This window comes from Coturnix japonica, chromosome 1 (genome assembly GCF_001577835.2).
Source record: "Coturnix japonica isolate 7356 chromosome 1, Coturnix japonica 2.1, whole genome shotgun sequence".
In the NCBI taxonomy this organism is placed as follows: Eukaryota; Metazoa; Chordata; class Aves; order Galliformes; family Phasianidae; genus Coturnix; species Coturnix japonica.
Genome location: NC_029516.1, coordinates 71,714,471 through 71,733,059, shown reverse-complemented (window position 1 = coordinate 71,733,059; position 18,589 = coordinate 71,714,471). Strand labels below are relative to the sequence as shown.

Here is an 18,589-nt window from a genome sequence, read left to right as displayed (position 1 = left end):
CCCTAAATGTCTCCCCACTCCACCAGCCAATTTCTGACAAGTCTTAAAGGTTGAAGTATCAAGGCCATTTCAGCTTGGGGAAAACAAGAGAGGACAGCAAGGAGCAGCACTGCTGCTGCGGGAAGAAGCTCAGCCCTGCAGGACTTGCTTGGCCCAGGAACGCATTGCAGCTGCAGACAAGCCAGAGGATGTGCAAGCAGCTGACAGCAGCATGCAGGAAGAAGCTGAGGGCACTGCAGAGGGAATAGAATAAAAAGGATGCAGGTCAAAAGGGAGCAGCCAGGGAAGTCTGAGGAATGCTTATGGTATTCATGACAGGGGAATCCAACAAGACACAGCAAAACCAGTGGAAATAGATCTGTTGCTCCTTGTGCAACAAAGTCTCTAAGATCAAGTGATTTAATACCTCCTTACAAACCTATTGCATTTTCCTCAGTTTTATTTGCTAACACTATAAATTAATCACTGTGTACAACAGACACACTGAAATGCACAACCCTTTTTCCAGGAGCATCACTTCACTCTCTTCCAAGTTTGGACCTGGGCAACGTTCCCACTTCAAGGAAATGAAAAAATCTTCTAAGTATTCTCATTTAAGGCCAGAGATCAGCAGCCAACTTTAGCAGCTTGAAGTAGGGATGGCAACAAAATAATTTTCCTTAGGTGTTTATAGAACTCTGCTGAGTAACATAAATTCAAGAAGAAACCGTGAGATTTTGCCTCTGGCTCTCATCATCACAGCAGTGTTCCCAGAGCTATACACCATCTTCCCTGACTTGTTATTTAGAGGTCATGAAGAAAAAAAGGAATATTTGCCCGCTCTTATCAATTCAATGGAAACTAAGAATTTTCCTCCATCTTAAACTCTATAGGTCACAACCACTCCCCTACACCTTTTGTCTCCTATAGTAAGCTCTGCCCCAGCATACTCTGATTTGACTTGATGGATTTGCTCCATCTCAAAACTGTTTCTCTGGAAGCCAATCATCTGTATAAACCAGCAGGGAAAAAACAGGGTCGGAACAGTAGCCCTAGGAGGTTGTAAAATCAGCAGCTTCTGGTTGCCAAATGCCAGAGCATAAAATGCTTTTCACTGCTAGTTTTTTAGGAATGCTTTTTAGAATGTCAGAATGAGAACAAAATCTGGGATAACGGGCATGTGTTGCTATGTCAAATGCAAGTCTTGCACATCTGCTCAGCACAGATTCACAGCCTACGTGAGGTAGAGTAAGAATAAAACCTGAAGTGCTTAGGAAGTCATCAACATGGGCATCTCTTCCTCTGTAGTGAAGAGATGAAACAGCAATCACAGGTGACAGAACTGGGCAGTACTTTTAACGTCCATGCTTATATTCAGCAATGGGAGTGACAACCTTAGATAGAGGCAAATCTTTTCCACTGCTGTGCAGCAGGTTTGGGACACATCTCATGATGGTTCTTTCCCAATAAATCTGGAGACAGCCTTGCTGCATGTACCTCTGGGGGAAATTCTGCTCTGAAGGAGATGAACTTCTCATGTCCTCAGTTCTAGCACTTGCTAGGAAAGTGAATGAATAACTTTGTGACACTTATTTTTGGACAGCTCAGCAGAAGCCAGTGATATGGCTGTACAGATTGATCTTTCCCTGCCAGCAGCTATAAATGTTGCTTCTGGAATGCTCTCAACCCCTGCCAGAGCCATAACGGAGAGAACGTGCTGGAGACCAGCGCAACCTCATTAGGCAGAAGCACCACGTTTTATGACAACTACTCTTGTTCCTCATCTCCCGACCTGATAAAAAAAAACATACGTTATCCAGGTAAAGCTTGACTTCAGTGCTTCTCTTTATAAAGCAGGATCACATAGTAACAAATACCTGCATCCAGCCCTACTCCAGAGTCTGCCTATGTTTGTCTCAGGACATTCGAAGGGAATGTGGGCAGCAATCCCACGTTTTCAGCTGGCAGCAGCAGCCAGGCAACAAGCACTTAAGAGCAGCCAGCAACATGCAGGCAGTGTACCCTGGGACAGCGGCACAGGCACGGACCTGCAAGGAGGAAGTTCAGGCTAAAACTCTATCCAAACTCTATCCAGGGGCAGCAGATGGGCTCTGTTTGCATAAAAACACATGCTCCCACTAGTTAGCTGCAGGAACATAACTGTGTGCCATCCTTAGCCTCGCAGACACACCCGCACAATTCATAGTCAAAGGCGAATGAATGACATGAATACTCGTGTCTGGCCATTGAAAAATCCCTTAGAAGTATGCAATAAGAATGCTGCTACAGGCCTGGTTCAGCAACTAACTGGCAACAGCAACTATCCAGAAGCCTAAACAGGTTATTTCCCAGTTCTTATTTTAATAGCAGTTCCAGGTCTGCAAGATGACACATACTGAGGCATTTACTGCATTACGTGTTGATGCCACTGATGTTATCATATATGTATCTAAGTCACCAACCCAGTATGAAGGTGCAAACACTACCCCTGGTTTGAGTTATTTTAAAGTTCTAATCCCAAAGACCTCTCTCTAACTCACGTGCTTTGATAAAATAAGATCCCAGAAATTACAAGCCACTTTATGCTTCTGTTGTGACTTCCAGGATGCAGAGGCATCCCAGTGTGCTGGGAAATGCAAAAGTAGTTTCTAAAAGCATTTTACCACTTCTCAGCTCCCAAATGCAAAGATTATGTTGAAGGAAGCTAAAGGAGGAATGGGGAAGAATGGTTTGCTAAAGCTCATTTCAAACTATTCTGTGCAAATTTTACTTCAGCTGATTTGTTTAGAAGGTGATTTTCAGGTGATAGAGTTTTTCTGGCATATGAGAAAGTCTGAACCACAATGTTTTAAAGTCATGATGGCTTTGGCAAACAGCAAATAGACTCCTCACTTTATTTTTTATTAGAATTATTTTAGAGACTGGCAGATAGCAAAATAAGTTTCTGCAAAAAAAGGCAAGATTAAAGTCATTATACAGCTGGAGCCAGCAACATTTCATAGACTTATCTATAAAGCAGTCTCTTCTGGTGACCTAAAGTATTTGTTTAATGTAGTTATCCCCTGAAACAAGTTGTCTTAGTGCACTCTGATAACACAGCTGAGTCAATCTATTAGCTCTCAGCTGGCAAAAAGATGTCAGCTGGGATCAGCTGCCTCCCCTCATCTGCAAGTCCCTGCCACTTTGCTTTTACCTGTGCCCTGGTGCTTATCAGACTGAACAGTAATGTTGATTCAACTCATTAACACTGCAGAAAGCTAACCTAGCCAAAATGAAGTCTCCAAAGTGAGGCTGAATCAGCATACTGAATAGTAAAGTGTGGGAGCTGGTGTACCCAAGAGCAAAAGGAGGGCTGAGGCTGCCAATTTTGGCTTGGCTAACCACTAGAGAAGCTCTGGCACTTTATCTTTACCATGCCATTACTCTCTCAAGACTTCTGGTTTTGCATCTTTTTGTACCAGGGGAGCTACATGTTTATCTTTACTATGCCACTACTTTTCTTGGTCTTCTGGTCCTGCCCCTTTTTTTATATCAATGTGAGTGTTGCTATAATATGATTCTGGAGAATAACTAAAAATAAGTTATAAGCTTATTTTTCCAAGGCTTGTTCACAACCTCCATATCCTTTTGAACCTAATAAACCAAGCCTGTACTGCTCAAGACCTTAAGCAAGATAAAATCTTAGCACTAGGCTTCAGAAAGAGGGAGTACCTAAGAAAGTGATGAAGTTAACCACAACAAGGTATCTCATTGCTGTTCACTTTGAACAACTTTCTGTGGCTGCTGTATGAATACCTGGCTATTTCCTGTTCTCTGCCTAGACCTCCAGCTTCCATAGCATTTCCACGATGCAGCTGTGTGCAGTCTTAAGAAAAAATCTTCTTCATATTGACAATTAATGACTAAGGGGCAACAAATGTTAACAGAACAAGCAGAATCTGAAATACTGCCATGTATGCTATGTAAAACCTGCCAAGAGAATTTAAAACAAAACACCACCCTGAATTTTCTCCCCCACTAAAAACACTTCCCTAAAAGCCAAGCAAACAAGCTACGGAATTACCTGGGACTAACTCATAGCATATCAGAAACAGGATGATATTTTTAGAGCCCTTCTTTATAGTTAAGTCATCAAAGTACTTTTTAGTTTGATCTCTCTCTTGTACCTAGTTTTAAATTAAACAAAATCTACCTGGAGAGCTGGAAAATGTTTTAGTTGAGTAAGATTTTATCCCAAATTAAAGACAAACAAACATCCCTTTATTATGTAACTGACACAGAAATCTCAGAGAGTATAGAAATTGCGACAGCCCCCTAAAAAAATGTATACTTTGCTAAGAAGTGGTATCTGCCCCTTTAAAACAAAATTCTGCCTCTTGCAAGCTTTTACACTTAACTACAGAATAAAAACACACGCAGCTGGCACAGACTTCAACAAATACATAGACATACCTATACTGGAGGTATAATCGGTGGCTCCAAAGATCAACTCTGGTGCCCTGTAGTACCGAGAGCAGATGTATGAAACGTTAGGTTCTCCACGAACCAGCTGTTTTGCACTGAAATGGAAACAAACCAATAACACTTTAGAAACAAAAAGCTTCACAGTATTTTAATGCAGACTAAAGCTTTAGCACTCTTTACCACCCCTGAGTCCTAAATGCTAAAGTACTGTGTTCTAAGCTGACACAAGGCATAGACTGGATTTATTGTGAAATCAGCCCATCAGGTAGCTAGCTACCTTACAGCGGACAGTCAGCAAAGGAAATGCTGACTACAATTTGAAGGATAAAGAGTCAGGATTTTGGCTGGGAGTTGTCTCCATAAGTTTGATGTGTTCTAAAGCTTGTGTACAAAGTCGAAGTCAACAGAATAGAGCTTAGATGTAGCCACCTTTCAAGGTTCAGCAGCCCTGGGAACTCATCAGAACAGAGTACTTTCCATTATTACTCTTATTTTCTTTAGCTTTCATCAGAATATTCTGGCTTTTTCCTGTATTAGGGAGCGCATTATGAGGCTAAGTGGGCACGAAGACAATGATACAAACAAGTTTGCAGGTGCAGGCACCTGTTACTAGTCCAAGATCAACACTGAGCCTTTGAAAGTAGGAAGAGCACCCATCACCCAATCAGACAGTTTTAAAAAGTCTCAGTTTTGCCTACAGCTTTCTGATACAGAAACTACAATTAACAATTCAAATTGCTAACAAATAGAGGTACCACCTGTTTATGCACTGTTACTTCAAGGTGAAGTGTGATTCCTATTTTGCTCCAATGCTTGTGATGTAGAGCTAGGAAGGAGATTCCCAAACCACGAGGTGTGACGATGCACTGCTTGAGTAATCACCGTCTGACATTCCCACTCACTCCATGCAAGCAAATTTAGCAACAGCAATTTCGGTGACCTCTCACATGTATGACCTGGCTATTTTAGTCTGGAAAGTTACAGCACAGTCTGAGGACTGAACCAGGAACAAATCTGTTTCCTTTCTCAGCATGGATACCTAGAACTTATGTATCAGTTTTACTTTCTAGACGAGGGCTGGACTCCCTTCTTCCACTGAATCTCTTCAATAGAACTGGAAAAAATATGCCACTGGAAGCTAGGATACAGATGTCCACTATCTGCAATTAGAATTGCTGCTGCTGAACTTGATCCTCCCCATAGTTTGAAATATTAGATGAATTGGCAGACCGACACAAACAGACTAATAAGGCAGCACTATCATTTTCAGGTTACTACGCCACTGCCTATCCTTTCTTCCACACATTTGACCCTACAGTTCAGTATTATTTCTTCACGGCACAGTATTTTCTCAATGCAATGGCCTATTTATTTATTTTTTTAATATCTGCACAAATAACTGGCTTGAATTTCATTTGCATCCTATTTGACACCCTTCACCAATTCCCTTTCTTTTTTTCATACAAGCTCATTCTAAAATGAAAACACTCTAATGTTGATCTCTCTATTAGAACTACAAACAACAAAATCCTGAAGAACACTGCGAGTTCTTCTGCAAAATGTCACTAGATTTGAAATAAATGGTTCCTATTCTCCAGGCTTCAGGCCCCAGACAAGCTTACCTTCCGAAGTCGCAGAGTTTAAGGACAGCTGTATCAGGGTCCAGCAAGAGGTTTTGTGGTTTTATATCCCGGTGGCAGATCCCAAAGGAATGGATATAGGCTAAACTCCGGAACAGCTGATACATGTACAACTGGAACACAGAAATGTTGTGTAAGGTACACCTTCCCAACCAAAACAGGCTAAACAACTCAATGGACACAGAAGAATGTTAGAGTAAAAAACAGAACCACTAAAAAACTAAAAAACAAACAGGCCCTGCTGAATTTATGTCAGTCCTGTGGAGACAGGGAAAGCCCAGGAACTGGCACTTCTTCTCCTCCTTCTTTGCCATATAACTACATGAGGTTCAGATTGTCCTCTTGAAAATAAGCACAATTCCAAAGAAGTAATTATGCCAGCTTTTCAACATTTATAAATAACCACAGAGCAAACAATGATGGTAGTCACAGAAAACATATATAAAATAAAAGTTTACGTTTACTTTATAAATCAGCCTCTTCACAGAAATGAGGTATTCCGTGTTATTAAAAAAAAAAGTGAAAAAAAACCCTTTAGCCAAGGAAGTTATAATCATAACATGGTGTGAAATGCTGTCCAAGGAATATGGTAGTGTTTCAGCCTGACACTTGAATGAATCTCCCAGCTTTTCCTGGTGAAGGGGCAGACCCTTTGTAATTTTAAACCTCCAGGCAAGAAGAGACATCAACTGAAGACAACTTTATATGAGGCAAGGCAAACAATTCTGCTAACAGGGAGTTTGCTCTGTTCCCCCTTCCAAGGCTAGCCAACACTTAAGCAATGGAAAATACAGCAAGCCAAGAACTTGCCATGGCAAAATGACAGGCTAAGGCAGGGCTGTCCACATATTTGGCTGCAAGGAATAAGGAGCTGTTGGACATAGTTAGGGCTATATAGCACATACAGTCATTAAGACATGGGGAAAACCCAGGCTGTAAGTTGACAACAGGCAGACAGTTTATTTTGTAGTTTCCCTGTGTCCCCCAGGGTTTCTGAAATCATTCTGATGATGTGAAATAAGCCTATAGGCTGGAAACTGCACTGGAGTTGCACCTTCCCATTTTCATGAGCTCATTCTCCACCTATCAGCTTCAGTGGTCTGTAATACCAGGTGCAATCGCTAGACATTGGTATCAAGTCATGTTTGCTTCACTTTCATCACTATCTTTGTATTTACACTCCCCCTTTGCTTCTTTTTTTTGTTTGCTTGGCAGTGAAGATACTAGCAGAAGAACTGCCTGACTACTGGCTCTATGTTTTCAGTTTTCACGTTTGTTTTTTCAAAACCAGAAATCTGCATAAAGAAAAATAAAGAAACATTTTCTGAATTGCCTGTTCTAGACGTGTCAAGTACTTATCATGCAACTGTACTGCAAAATCATTTGGAAGACTGCTCTAAGTTGACCAGTCAAGTCAATGCATGCAGTGTTCATGAAGTATGCCCTCCATCTCAATATAACAAACCCAGAATTTTCCACAAATTTATTACAGAACACTGGAGGCTGCTAACAAAAATTAACTAAAAGATAATTAGAAAAGATCCTTGCAGTTTCACAAGCAGCTTCTTTGTTACCCATGAAAGAGGAGCTCTCTGCCTTCCTACTTATCAACCAAAAGTGAACAAATGGGTACAATCCAACATTTGCAACTGCTAAGGTATCTTCCATTTACAAAAGTTTTAATGCCATCAAAGTCATATAATCTCTTTGAAAAAATAAGACTGAAATAGGCTTGCTGTGTCAGAAGAGCAAGGGAAGAACAGACTTCCTGGCTACATGGAAAGGGAAGTCCCAAATATCCAAAAAGATGAAACAGGTGAAGCAGAATTCTCTCTCAAAGGATACTTATAATTTTTTCCAAAGTCGTCATAATGAGCAGTAATTAGAACCAAAATCAATGAATAATTTATCAAAAGCTAAGCTAGCAAGTTTTGTGGTGCTTATAACCTGAGGACATACTGTTCCACCAACAGGCCAAGCACAGGAGTTACCTCAGCAGTAGAAATTCTTCCAGCTAAATGATAAAGATTCTGTGCTTTCTTAAAAACAGGGAACAGTGCTGGCTATTGCCAAGACACTTAATTTACAGTCTCTGCACACTGGGTAATGGTATGACACTTTGTTGTTGGAATATAATGACTTTTTGCAACATATATTTTTTCTATCAAATTAAAAGTTGCTGTTTAGCCCACCCTAATGTTAAGCATTACACATTTAAAGATGAGACTGAAGAAACCAATACAAATCAGAAACTTTTACTGCTAATTTTATGTCATGTGTGTGTCATGTTAATAAGTCAAATTCAAGTTAACAACACTAGAGTCAATCACCTCTTCCAATCAAGACACTCTATGACACCATGACAATTCGTTAACACGCAAATTGTGGTCACCACAAAACATGAAACAGAATTATGAGACCCAGACAGGTCCCACACTGGGCAAAAAGCATCAAGTTTTATTCATCTTTAACCACTGTGCAAAGGACAATAAAATATACAGACAGCCAAAGTGAGGTTTTGAGGCTGAAATGTGCTTAAAAACATCTTGTCCCACTCTTCAACACAAGTGGTAAAGCCAATGAGCTCCAGTAGAAGGAATGAGACAAAAGCACACCTTTAATTCCTTCATCAGAGGCACACGAGCTCTTACTTAGTTATCAGGCAAAGGAAGAAGATAACACATAATATCATTCTTCCTGACATTCCCTTTGAATTCTTGACCCTTGTACTATTGTGTCATCATCATCTCCAAAAGCTGAAGCTGGGAATCTAGCTGGTGTCACTCTACGCTTTATGAAAACAAAACACCCCATGCTTCCCAGCCTTCCCCCTAACCATTCTGAGTTTTCTGTAAAGTGAGAAATTAAGTGTTGAAACTTAAGCCTCTCGCCTCTACTCTCCCTTCACTCTAACTAATACACCTTCTGATCTTTTTTTTGCTCCTTGCCTCAAGACACGCATACTTCTTAAAACTTCAGAAAACTAATTATGTGAGAAAACAGGCATTCAGAGAGTTCATTCATACAATATACCTCTTCAGCTAACCACGTTTATTAGTTACCTACCTTGACATAAATCATAGGGAGTGTCTGTTTGGCCCGACTATAATGTCTGGCAACTCTGTATACTGTTTCAGGAACATAGTCCAGCACCAAGTTGAGGTACACTTCATCTTTCTGAAAGAGATAGAAGACAAATATAAATCAATAATTATTTTGAAGCATGAAGAACAGTAAAAGCATTCAAAAAAGCTGACAGGTTGAGAAACATCCTTAGCAAGTGTGCCAGCAAACTGTTTTCCCTTTAGGCTTACCTCTGTACTCCAACACCTAAATCAAACTTATGTTTAAGTTCACATTAATCTATACTGTCTTTACCATAAGGTATTTTCTAATTATAAGTAAAGACAAGGATGCCCACTCGATATTTTCCTTATGGGACACCACCTTGAAATATTAGTCCACTTCCCTGGGGAAAAACATGGGCAAACTTAGGATACCTAAACTCGTACCATACAAATACACATTAAAAAACTTTAAGAACACCACATATTTTAGAAATGTTGCTTTAATCTTAGTTAATTCCTAACAATTAAGAGATTAGGAATTATAACTGATCACTACAATCCATTCGTAGACAGCAACAGTGTTAACATTCATAGCCATTTTTTTTTAATAAGCATTTTAATTCCCCTGTTTTGTCCAACTTAAACCTACAAACTAATTCCTGGTGAAACAGAGCAAGATAAAAACGATTCTTTAGTCTTTGTAACATCTGGAATTAAGTTAGAGGTTTGAGTGAATGTAATACAGAGAAACAACAGAAGTAGCTTTGTAATAAGGTACTTTGTTACAGAGTGTGTTAGCAAAGGAAAGAAGGAACAAGGGAATTAAATGACGTAGTACTGTAATCACATAGCGTCTAATTGGGGATGGGATTATTTCAATGGTAAAACAGGCCTTAAAAAGACTTCTGATATTTTAATGCAGTCTGCTGAGGGAAGCATCAGGGCTGCAAATACATTTAATAATTACCCCACCCCCAAAAATTAATTATATCAACCTAAAAAACTATGTTTGAAAGCTAGTTGAACTAAGCAGAAGTACACTTTTGTGCTTGCACTAAGAACTGGGTTTTTCTATAGGATAAGGTGAGATGGAGAGACACTACACGGGTGATGACTCTGCAGAGCTCCTTGGTATTCAGCTTGTCAGTAGGTCCACTGCCTATTGATCTTAACGTCACTCAACTGCAAAACAAACCTAATTTAGCTTCAATTTAATAACACTACTGTTACTTAATTAATCACTCAGAGCACAGTGCGGTGTGTACTCTCACCATATCCAGTCTGAGCAAGTAGCTGGGATCTTGCTGGGGATGTAAATGTTATGTGGTAACACTGCAACAGCTCAAATACCTGATGTGCAAAGTCTATGGTCATCGTTACTTGACGATAAACACTGATACTTTCACATCTCAGTAGCTCTCTCCAATGGTTCCTAACAGGTCAAGTCACCATGCAAGGCCCTGTTTACAACGTTCTTCCCAACAAAAAGATATTCTCCTTTAAGTACGTACCATTATAGTGATTTCATCATCCTCTCACAGTACAAGCAAAAGGAGGTACATACAAATAATAAGTTATCACTAAAACCTTCATAGAACTGAGTTATAAGAATCAGAGAACTCCGCTTAGTTCGTACCATCTGTTTTACTTGTCTCTCCTCCATTTTGATTTTTACTTTGCAATCTGTTGGAAACAGGACTACTTCAGTGGCATGATGTGACATAGGCACAAAAAGATTAAAGCACTTCGATGGCAGATGGAGATTTTCCACCCACCCAATCAAATCCCTAAGAGTTTTGATGTTACTCACAGTACCTGAAGAAACGACATGGGGTTCGCATGCTGCTGTTTCTGCGTAACTTATGTTACACATTAAAATCTACATGTGATGAAGCAGGAATATCTTTCCCCCAGCCAACAGACATGTTACCTAGCTCTGTATATGCGATCCACTGAGAACTTTAATATGCAACTATGAAGGCAAGCCTTACAGTGTCGGCTATGTAAGAAGCAACATACTTCACTCCTACCACAAGCAACTGACACTTCAGAAGTGCCCTAAATAGCTATGTTCATGAATTAAAGATGATTTGAGTGTTCTGACCTACCTCCTCCTGATGTTACCTAGTATAAATCTGATAAACACTTAAGAGAACAGTTTCAAGAACCTGCACCCTTCTCTGTGAGCATGATCTGGACAAAAATAACAACCAAATTATCTCAATTTCTCTGAACAAGACTCAGTGTGAGCTAGAAAGCAGTCATGGCCTGACAAGCTCTGAGGATGATGTAATCTGGTGTGCCTACCTCATACATTCCTCCTAAACACATATTTTTCCAGTGACCCAGATATAGAACAACAGGAAACAGGGTTAGCACAAAGAGCTCACCAAATGAGGGCAACTGCTTGAGGATCAAGAGAATGGATCAAGGCTTATCTTTCCATTACAGAAGCCTTTTTCAGACCTCACCACATATTCTGCACGTGACTTGTTTCCACTCTTACTGTTCCAAAATTGCTGGGCTGGGAAATCAGCCAAAGTAACTGACCCACCAGGAGTCTATCTCACACATCTACGGAGCCCAGAATGGTTTGGAGGAGGCTGCAGCATAGAAATCATTTGCTGAAAACAAATGTAAGATGTCATTAAATAACACATTTTTTTTCTACAGATGTTGGGATTGAAGAGATTATTAGCCTTCCTCAACAGGTCAAATGTTCAGCTGCAGCCATGTTTTCCCATGCTTGTTGTTTAGGTTGTAATGTTCTATATACACTCAAAAAACATTGTGTGCGAAGGAGCTGGAGCCTGGAATACAGATCAGTGTATCATTAGGATTTTGACTTCAGCACTGCAACTCATTTATGGTCAGCTGTGTCAAATGTTATAAGTTTTTTTTTATCACTTGGCAGATACATTCTCAGCTGACACATGCTGCTTCTGAACACTTAAAAGATTCACAGCAAAATAACCATGGCCTTTTTCTCTTTCTTTAAAAAATCCCAACTCATTTCCCTGCTATAGTTTTCAGATGAACAACTGTATGAGCACCACTGAGTAGAAATGAACAACACAGGGGTTCCTTAAACTAGCTTTGGATTCAGAAACCCTTAACACAGAACCATGCTCTGAAGTTCACTTTTATATAAAAAGGCCAATTTACGTTTTCTTACAGCTACATACAACCAGCATATACTTCACATGTACTTCCAAGCAGATTAAGAGACACACCCTTCTTATCTTAAATGCTGCCATAGCATTTTAACAAAGCCTTTGGTGCTGCTTTCATAGACATAGCAAGACAATTCAGGCTTTCTACTATAGCTATTTAGTAGCCATGACCTTCTGGAAAAAAAATTAACTGCAAAAAAATGCTGGAATTGACCTTATTTGTATGAAGGAATGGTGACATCCAATGGCCACGAGAACATGTCTGTACTTGTAGTTTACGACCACATTTCAGAAATATATCACTATTTTTATTAGCATCGCAAATGTTGGGTGAAGTATTATTTCCTTCTCGATTCCCTCAGTGCCTATGACAGAGTTTCATAAATTACATGGGTTCCATGCTTTCTGTTCCTACATCTACATGTCAGAAGATTCCCAGACTGGCCTACAACATTATCCTCCAGCAAGATGTGCACTGAGGCAGGAGATGCCCACCAGACCAGCTGTAATGACAGCACAACACAGAAATCAGGCCTATCAATACAGTTCATATTTAAGATCTTTCCTGGATCTGTCTCTAAAATAGTTGTTGAATCACTTGAAGAGGCTACATTATTAGGTGATGTTCTAAGTCTCATGTTCTAAGGCAACACTTCTTCCCTTTATTGAAAGTTTTCTGTCATAGTTTTTCCCATTAAAGAAGACAACATTAAGGAAAAAGTTCCCACCTCAGGATAATCTGGGAACCCCTGCCTATCTTATTTCTTACACACCCCATAAAATCCTTAGGATTTTTGTTTCAATTCCAAGGATAATTATTTCTATGAAGATGGAAGGAGCCACCCAATATCTGAAAGGTGGAACTGATTTGTGATCTTCTACACAAGTGATCTGTGGCCATTTGAACATCTTTCAGACATTTGCTGGCAACAAATCTGTAGAAAGATGAAAATTAGTGGAGATATTTGGGCTGACTGGGCTGTCCTGTATACCCTGCCATGAGAAAGAGAATCACAGAATCATAGAATGGCTTGGGTTGGAAGAGATCTCAAGGATCATCGAGCTCCAACCTCCATATCTAATACTATACCAGGCTTCTCAGGACCCTACCCAACCTGGCCTTGCACGCCTTCATGGATGGGGCATCCACAACCTCTCTGGACAGCCTGTTCCAGCACCTCACCACTCTCTTGGTAAAGAACTTCCCCTGATGCGCAACCTAAATCTTTCCTCCTTCAACTTAAATCCATTCCCTTGCCATTATCTACCCTTGTAAAGAGTTGACTCCCCTACTGTTTGTAGGTTCCCTTTAGGTACTGGAAGGCTGCAAGGTCACCCTGCAGCCTTCTTTTCTCCAGTTTGAACAAGCCCAGCTGTGAGGAATGGCTACAACTGGTGGAAGAATGACCTGAGAAGATAAAAGTGACGCACCAGGCATGGTGGACAGTTAACACACCCAGTGAAATCAGAGCTGCCCACTCCCACAGCAGGCACTGTCCACAGTGAGGATTCTGCCAGCTCTTGCAAAGCCCTGCTACAGAGGGCCTAACTGCAATTTCTAGTTACAAAATCTACTTAAAACCAGAGACTGCTCCTAGCTACAGCTAAGGAAATACCCAGCATGTTGCTAGCCCTAGCAGCAGTAACTGATAATCATTATCTGATGACTGGTGCCCTTTTTGAAACAAGCGTGGTGGGCCTCAGGCAAGGACTAAAGATACCAACATCACAAACTCATCATAATTGGCATTAATTGCTCCTTTGTTGACGGCACAGCAGATCTGCCAAGGATTAAATGGATCATAGTGACTAAACTCATCTGGAGCAATGGCCCTTCACCACTCGACTGGGCTGATGAAAAGCATTCACACAATCCCTGTCCACTCGCAGTTGGGCTCAAGGCTCTGTCATTTGCATATATTGCACTAAAACATTTATATATGTATATATCTTTTTGTCATTTCTGTAAGAAAGAATGGTGATGTTTACACCTCTGAAGGTGGAGGATGCACCTCTTCCTAACAGGGATGTGAACTTGGAGAAATAACAGCTGTTCAGAAAAGCCCAAACTTTCACATCAGCCAATCGCTCCCTTCTTCCAAACTTTTCCTTTATAGCTTAGTAACTTGCTGCCAAAGCACATCTGAGACGTGCACTGAGCTGCACCTATAAACTGCTGTGCACTGTGCCCTGCACATTAATTGTAAACCTCAGTCTATGGGAGAAAATTCCTACCCCGCGTTTGCATGGACTTTCAGCTGCAAGCTGTTACACTAAGGCTAAATAAGATTAAAGATCAATTAAAAGATGCAGATGGGCCAGCTCAGCCTCCAGAAGAGTGAGCATATTGCATATTTATTACCTTTCAAATACTTTGGCGACTCTGAATAACAAGCCACCTTGAAGAGAGAAAAAAAGCTACATAACCAGAGATGCAATTACCCAACAAAACCAGTATTTAGTTTACTTTTATGCAATCAGATGCACGAAGAAATCTTTCCAGTGACCTCTCTTCCTCTTTTGGGCATGGATCCGGATCAATCAAACACTCAAAAAAAATCCACGCAGGAAAACCTGACATTTAGGAAATACCACCGGGAGGTATCCAAACCAGAAATACAAAGGAAAAGAAATGTAGTTCGGGAACTCTTATTTCAGGTTTTACCAAGCTGAACAGTTTAATTCAGCAGCCAATGATCTAAGAAGTTAGTGCGGGCTACAAAACATCGGGAAATAACTCTCAGCACAGAAGCCAAAGGGAGTAGTAATCAGGCCACGCACGTCCACCCTCACTTGGAGCATGGTTCAAAAGCTCTGTGCTGCTGAAACCTAAATAGGGCAGGCAGCAAAACTACTCCATTCTTCACTACAACAACACTTACATTTATCTATCATGCTACATGCAAAGCAGTCCTTGAAATTGAAGAAAAGGAACCAAAATCAAAGTTTTACTTCCTGATCTGGTCTGATCTCCTTGAGGTAAGCTACCCAAACTAGGTCTCTACTCATAATCTCAAGTTTTATACCACTAAGAGGCATATTACAGTGACAAAATTCAGTTCTCTGCTATCAGTCATCTCATAAAGCCTCAAAAAAAAGAAATCAGAATCTACTCGGGAAAATTCATTAACGTAATCTTTTGGAAGAACTGAGTTATCCAACGGGTCTGATGAATGTCTGCAGACTTAAAGGAAGAAGGAACTGAGGCCTATAGTTTACAGAAGCAATTTGAATGCCATGCCTGTCAACTGTTTTATGAATGTATATTACATGTTCTTTGTGAGTAACCTTAAACTAGAATTATTAGTCAAACATGATATATTAATCATCAGTACAGAAACCTATATATATGTAAAGGAATATATGTATAAATATACATACAGATAAGCATACACAAGCACACACACATATACATGCAAACATCTTCATAAGGTTTATCTACATAAAGGTAATGCAACTCCAAAGATGCTCAGAAATGGGAGATTCATACAGACACAGAAAACAAAAAAATCAAAACTCTGTTTACTACAGGAACTCACTGCTGCTAATGCTGGATTGCTTTTGGCAAAAGCAGGAATGAAATATAAGCAAATGTTAGAAATAACAATGAGAAGTTCATGGCAAGAAAAGAATACAGGGAGTTCAGACATTTTAACCAGTTCAATGGAGAGATTCTTAAAGAGTCTCTATAAACGAGCTATAGATTTGATGCTGCGGAAGAGCAGTACTATTGCCAAGTGTTAATTGAAATTTATTTCATTTTTTATCTATTTTCTGTTCCTTCAAGTTTTCTAACAAAAAATATAATTGCCTCTTCTGCAAGAACGAAGTCAGTTTTAAGGTTGCCTCATTCCCAAAAATGCCTAGTGCCTAAAATGAACTGAAGTGACTACTCAGCACATGGCTTTCAAAGAGTACCAGCCTAAATAGAATCTGGATGTAAATTTAAACTTTAGTTATTAGACAAAAATAATAATAATTAAAAAAAAAAAAAGAACCAAAAAACCAACCAAAACTACAACAAAGAAAGAAACAAAATCCTCCAGGCTTAGATTCCCTGGTGTCAAACAGCAGGAACGTAAGCAAAGAGAAGTCCAAGCAGACTCCAACTTGGACCAACAGGTGGAACAACCATGGCAGCATGAAAATGTTTAGTATGTAGGTACCAAAATTAAGTTCACTGTCAAACTGTCTTATTAAAGAGACCAGCAGTTAGTCACATGTAAAACATTTCTGTCATAGTTAGGTTTTAATTTGTGTTTAATTTATGCTAAATCCTATATGAAGACAGACAAGAACTGCAAGCCACACTCATCACTTCAGAATCCTGACCTGCTGCTATCTATACCTTTCCCAAACAGCAGATGACAAACTAATTTGCAGTTAGCTTCCATGTACTGCTGCCAGCATGGAAATACTCACAAGCCAATTATGTAGCATTCTGCACAGAACTGCAAAGAGATCTTGCAACCTGAACTCTGCTGTTGATGCTGGTGCTGGGTGTACTTACACACTAGGGACTGTTCCCACTTGCCCCATTTTGCAGCAAGGTGCAAGTGGAAATTTCAAAGGCACAGGGCAGAGATATGAACAAAGAAGAATGGAAAAGAATGTGAAAAAAAACTACTCCCCAGAGCATTAAGGTTCACTTGTAAAGGACAGAAACTGCATTATTAAACAAAACTTAGCTTTGCCAAGAATTAGCCATGTGGAGCTGGAAGAGCTAGGTAGAAAATCCAGCCTCAAGCTCAACATCAAGTTAAAGATTTCCAAAAGACTTTGACTTAAGTTATTATTAGACAAAGACTCACGGAACAGTATTCTGAAATTCTAACATTTCCACTGTTGGCAGAAGGTTTCTGAAAAACGTTAGATAAGGCAGTTGTCTTCTGCTTCTCTCATGAAGTTCTACTTCACTCTGGCCAAGCTGGTTAAATACAGAGCCTATAACCAAGCCCTCCTTCATAGTGTTTCTCTCCTTACACTCATAATGCTTAAAGAATTTCTGATTATACGCTAAATGATCTCTATATACTTGAAAAAACACCACCAGCAAACTACCACAAAAAGAACAGACATTAAGGAAACCTTCAAATATTCCCTCTGCTTTTGTTTGGCAAGCATGGGAAATGTTAACACTTAACATTTCATTTAACACTACTCATGGACCACCACATTTCCACAATGAAGATCTGTTCCCAAAAACCTGTTCAGCATTACTACAGCTTCTTCTCGGTGTTATCAGTATCCTCATGCTCTTTCTTGCCTCTAAAAACTCAAAACAGCTCATTACGGCCTTGATGGGTACTAGGAAGCATCTTCCCATTTTTCATTCTTACCTTCTCTCCACTGGAGTAGAAGAAATAACGCAATCGGACAATGTTACAATGATCCAGCTTTCTCATAATCTGGAGCTCTCGGTTCTGAAAAGAAGAAAAGAAAAAGAAGAAATGCAAACAGTTAGGAACTCTTCTCAAGAAGTCAGAGTACTGCACTGAATACCATAAAATTCATATAAAGGAGGTTATAAAACTGAGCCAAAGAAAACTGGAAGTTGGAAGGATGTAACAGTTCTCTTGCTATAAGAATCACACGTTGATTAGCCTTTCTCCCAATTGCTTTACCACTGAAAATACCAATGTTACTAAATGTATTTTCCCTCAGAAACAAATATCTACAAATACACTGCAAAACCCAAGAACCGACTGCTTGCATTAATAAAGTGTCAGTGGTAAAAGGCAAGAAAACATTAACTTTGCATTTTTATTTTCTGATCTTACAATTATACAAGGTATCAGCCAGAAAGGTTAGAAGGCTTTCTATTTGAATACTGTCAAAAGAATGTAAATAATGTCAAAGCAAACATTACACTTCTACTCCTCCATCCTTCACACTAATGGCCAACTGAATTCCACCATGCTGATGGCCAAGTGAATTTCAACACACTGACAGCCACCTGATCTCCACCACAGTGCTCTCTCATTCCCCTCCTCAAAGGATGAGGAGCAGGAAAAAATATGATGAGAAAAAAAGGAAAAGCTCACAGGTGGAAACCAACTGAGTTCCACCACAGCCAGATACAGAACAACGGTGTCAGACAGGTATATGATGGAAGAGCCTTTTCTTTACCATTCTCCTTGAAATGCCAACAAAAAAAAAAAAAAGACATGTAATTGAGAAGGGAACTCAATTCCCAGTTTCATTCAACTGTGGTTTAACTAGACATAGACAGAGAGAACAGCAACGCTATTTTCCCCATTTTATA

The 18,589-nt window shown here is 39.8% G+C and overlaps 1 protein-coding gene across 4 annotated transcripts in view; it reads right to left on the bottom strand.

Annotated features, from left to right (window-relative positions):
* GSK3B (glycogen synthase kinase 3 beta) overlaps positions 1–18,589 on the bottom strand; it is a 120,310-nt gene that overhangs the window by 39,371 nt on the left and 62,350 nt on the right. For all 4 annotated transcript variants that reach the window (XM_015874814.2, XM_015874838.2, XM_015874831.2 and 1 more), the window contains 4 exons: positions 17,664–17,747; positions 9,150–9,260; positions 6,066–6,196; positions 4,432–4,538 (listed from right to left, as the gene is read on the bottom strand). In XM_015874814.2, the coding sequence (XP_015730300.1) occupies positions 4,432–4,538; positions 6,066–6,196; positions 9,150–9,260; positions 17,664–17,747 (433 nt within the window). The remainder of the gene's footprint in view (positions 1–4,431; positions 4,539–6,065; positions 6,197–9,149; positions 9,261–17,663; positions 17,748–18,589) is intronic.